This window comes from Etheostoma spectabile, chromosome 22 (genome assembly GCF_008692095.1).
Source record: "Etheostoma spectabile isolate EspeVRDwgs_2016 chromosome 22, UIUC_Espe_1.0, whole genome shotgun sequence".
NCBI classification, from domain to species: domain Eukaryota; kingdom Metazoa; phylum Chordata; class Actinopteri; order Perciformes; family Percidae; genus Etheostoma; species Etheostoma spectabile.
The window spans coordinates 19920331-19923795 of NC_045754.1; the positions used below are offsets into that span (position 1 = coordinate 19920331).

At 42.2% G+C, this 3465-nt stretch overlaps 1 protein-coding gene across 1 annotated transcript in view; it reads left to right on the forward strand.

The window, feature by feature from the left end:
* The window catches only part of LOC116672309 (NEDD4-like E3 ubiquitin-protein ligase WWP1), a 37087-nt gene that overhangs the window by 13253 nt on the left and 20369 nt on the right, over positions 1-3465 (forward strand). Inside the window, 1 exon segment of the mRNA XM_032504061.1 lies at positions 2758-2939. Within this exon segment, the coding sequence (XP_032359952.1) occupies positions 2758-2939 (182 nt within the window).

Consider the following 3465-nt stretch of genomic DNA (forward strand, 5'->3'; position numbering starts at 1 on the left):
TTTCAAAACCTGAGGTTATTGGGATGCATTGCCCCTGGGTTGTTACCCTGGTATGATCTAAAATGTCATGGTCAGGGATCAACCTGTGTTGACTGGCTTGGTTTAAATTGACAAAAAAAAAGGTTGAACATTGGCCAGATAAACTGGTTCTGAAGGCCGTTTAATGGTTGTGCGTAGAATGGACGACGTACCCTGCAGACCCCTCTGCGTCTACTCCGGACTCTATGCCGTAGGCTGACGTGCACCTCTTGAAAAATGTAACTACACGTCGCAGCAACGCACTTTGCTCGGCCATGCCACTTAGTAGTGTTGCATTTCCACCGACTCATTTCCTGTTTCTCCTTCTCTATAAACAACAGGAAATCCAGGAGAGGGTTAACTTTTCCTGCTACAGATTTCCCACCATGGTCAGAAAATACAGGGGAGACACTCACTCTCTCACTTCTCCCTCTCTCACTTCTCCCTCGCTCCATCACCCACTCCCTCCACACGCACACACCAGTATGAACATCAGGCCACTTACGTAGGCTATGGCGAAAGCTCTGCGTGGGACAATATAACAACCTTTACCCTGGTCCTTGGTGGGTCTTTTTGGGTCATTTTAAGCTGCTGTCCACTTCACTTTTCCTAAAATGGTTGATGGCCTGGTTAGAATAACTCCTTAAAACCAAGGAGCATACTAATCATTAAAAAAACAAATGTTAACAAAAGAGTTATGCGTTTCCCCACTATGAGCCTATGCAAGCAAAATTTACGTTACTGTCAATAATCATATTCTATTGTCTTGCACTAGCTTATGTAGAAAAAAAAAATATATATATATATATATACACACACACACATAATGGGGAGAACAAGTATTTGATACACTGCTGATTTTGCAGGTTTTCCTACTTATAAAGCATGTAGAGGTCTGTAATTTATATCATAGGCACACTTCAACTGTGAGAGACTGAATCTAAAATAAAAATCCAGGAAATCACATTGTATGATTCTCAACCCTGGCTATCCCCTTCTCCTGCCTCCTGCTATAAGTTTTAGTGTTGCCCCACTGGTGCCTGTTTTATTTTATGTCACACAATAAAAGTGGCCGTAAGTGAGGCTAACTGGGTTTTTATGGGAGTGCCGCAAAGGAAGCCAGTCCGCTCATCGCAACAGACGGGAGGTTGGTTGGGGGGGGGGTTGTGGCTGCCTGGCTCCTCTCTGCATTGCAGTTGCTGAGAGGACTGCAATAAACAAACAGGGGTATATTTAAAATTTGGTAGTGTTTCCTTTCCCTGGGAGTCCCCAAAATGTTTGAGTAGTCAGCCAGACAGGGGGAGCTATCTGGGGGGCATTTGTGCTGGCAAGACTCATTTTTCCCTTATCATTGTTACCTTAATAAAGAAATCTCAAACATGTTTGTGAAAGCAACATTTTTCAAATAACATACACACGTTTTTGTTTCGGTGAATTTAAACATAAAACAGAGGATCAGCTCTACTTCAAAATTGTTTCGTTTTAATATGAACTCGGCCTTAGCCTCCCTGCTTCTCCCCCAAATGTGACTTCACTTACAGCTTATAAAAGCAGGGGTAATTCTACTATTTAGCTGGGTGGCTGGGTGATTCTTGGGGCACCCTTTGCCCTATTTCTTGACTCTGCTGTCGTCCTTCATGGTCTTACATCACTGTTATGCTTGGGTGTTAACCGTCAGTCTTCACTCCGCTGCCTCTCCTCTCTTTTTCCTGTCCACTTCTTAAACTACCTGCCTTTATTTATTTTTTCACTTTGCCTGTGCTTTAATTTGTCTTAAGTTTTCCTTTTTATGCTCCTTATTGCTACTTTTTCTCAGACGGTCACGTAGCGAGACCCTTCCTGCGGAGCCCGAGGTGCCTGGTCTCACAGCCTGTCCAAACATTTGATACTGGCCTCCATGCTGGCTGCAGGAGTACAGTGTTGTATTTGCCTCAAACTGTGTGTGTTCCTTCTTATACAATTTTAGTAATTGCTTGGTTGTTTTGTCTTTGTACTTTCTCTCCATCAGATTTAAATACTAAAACACCAAGTCCAGTTGCCCTTGACTAAGTATTTTTTGTTAACTTATAAATGTTGAAACATCAGTATAATAGTAAAAATAACGTATTATAGATATAGATAGAAATGAACAAATAACCATTGCTGGAAGGATTGCCAGCGTCTGCTGGGCTCTTTAATGAAATTTAAACTGTGCCAGATATGGTGGAAGGTTTGTTGGCATCATTTTCTGTGCAATGCAGCGTACTGGATCTTGTGTATTAAGTATAGTAAGAGCTTTTATCATTTGTGGACATGTTGAGTAGTAAAATCAACATTCATTTTTAGTGTTTCTGACTTTTTCTTTTTGGTTGCTTGCTTGCTGGTCAGATGTTTTTCTTACTGCGGTCTGCCTACCCACCTCTTGCCTAGACAAAGCCTGGACTGAAGTCATATGGCTGATTTTGTATCGGTCTTAGTGTGGGCACGTCTGTGGCACCATCTGAACTATGCCGGCTCACAAAAGGACCTCTTCAGCTAGGCCATTACATCACCACGCCATCCTATTATGTGCTACAAGACAATAGTCTCAATGTCACAAGTTGGTCTTTCATCTGGCACCCGCTCACAAACAATCAAAACTCGAGTTTTTTTTATTCTTACAATTAAGATCTATTTGTTTAACTAAGGATTTGTCATGTGCATCCCCAGATTCAGATTTGATCAAATCATTTTGAATTCCTTTTGTGTTTTCTCCTAAAGCACAGTGAATGGTACAGACCTGGTCCAGAGGTCAAGTTCCTATTCGGTCTCCAATGGTGTGGATAGCCAGGTGCCCTCCAGCTCCTGCAGCCCTGCCCTTGGTCACGTCGTCAATGGAGACGCCACACCCAACTCTACCCCAGCCCACCATCCCTCAGACAGTGACACAGAGAGTAGGACGGGTGAGCCTGGTCTTTAGTTTGCATTTCACAATGGTTTAAAATAGAATCCCAGATTTGTATGGTGTGTTTGTATGTGGTGGCCTGACCTTTTAAATGCTTTGTCATTTAAAACCTCAATCCCCTTTCAGTGGTAATGTTGTATGATTAACTTGAGAATTCAGTAAAGTCTTTTTCAGATTTTATTTGATAACCGTATGCTAATGTAAAAGATGGACTAATGCAAATCATAATCAGAGCACCTCAGTTATGCATGTGATTGTGCATATTTCCAGCAGGTATTCATTATGTTGCCTGGGCAGGGCTCAGGCCACTTTTAAGTTATACTTCTTCGTTGTTCACTTCGTCCTAGTCTATATCCACGATGTTCCACTTCCAGGAATGCTCTTGTTTATGCCCATCTTGTCGGGTGTCCGTTTTCGGATGTCCCGTTACCTTCTGCTTTCTTTGTTTGGTAATTTTAGACTCTGGTCAATTTATGAGGACTATGGTTAACTGCTTTTCAAATCTCTGCAGGGTAAATCCAGAC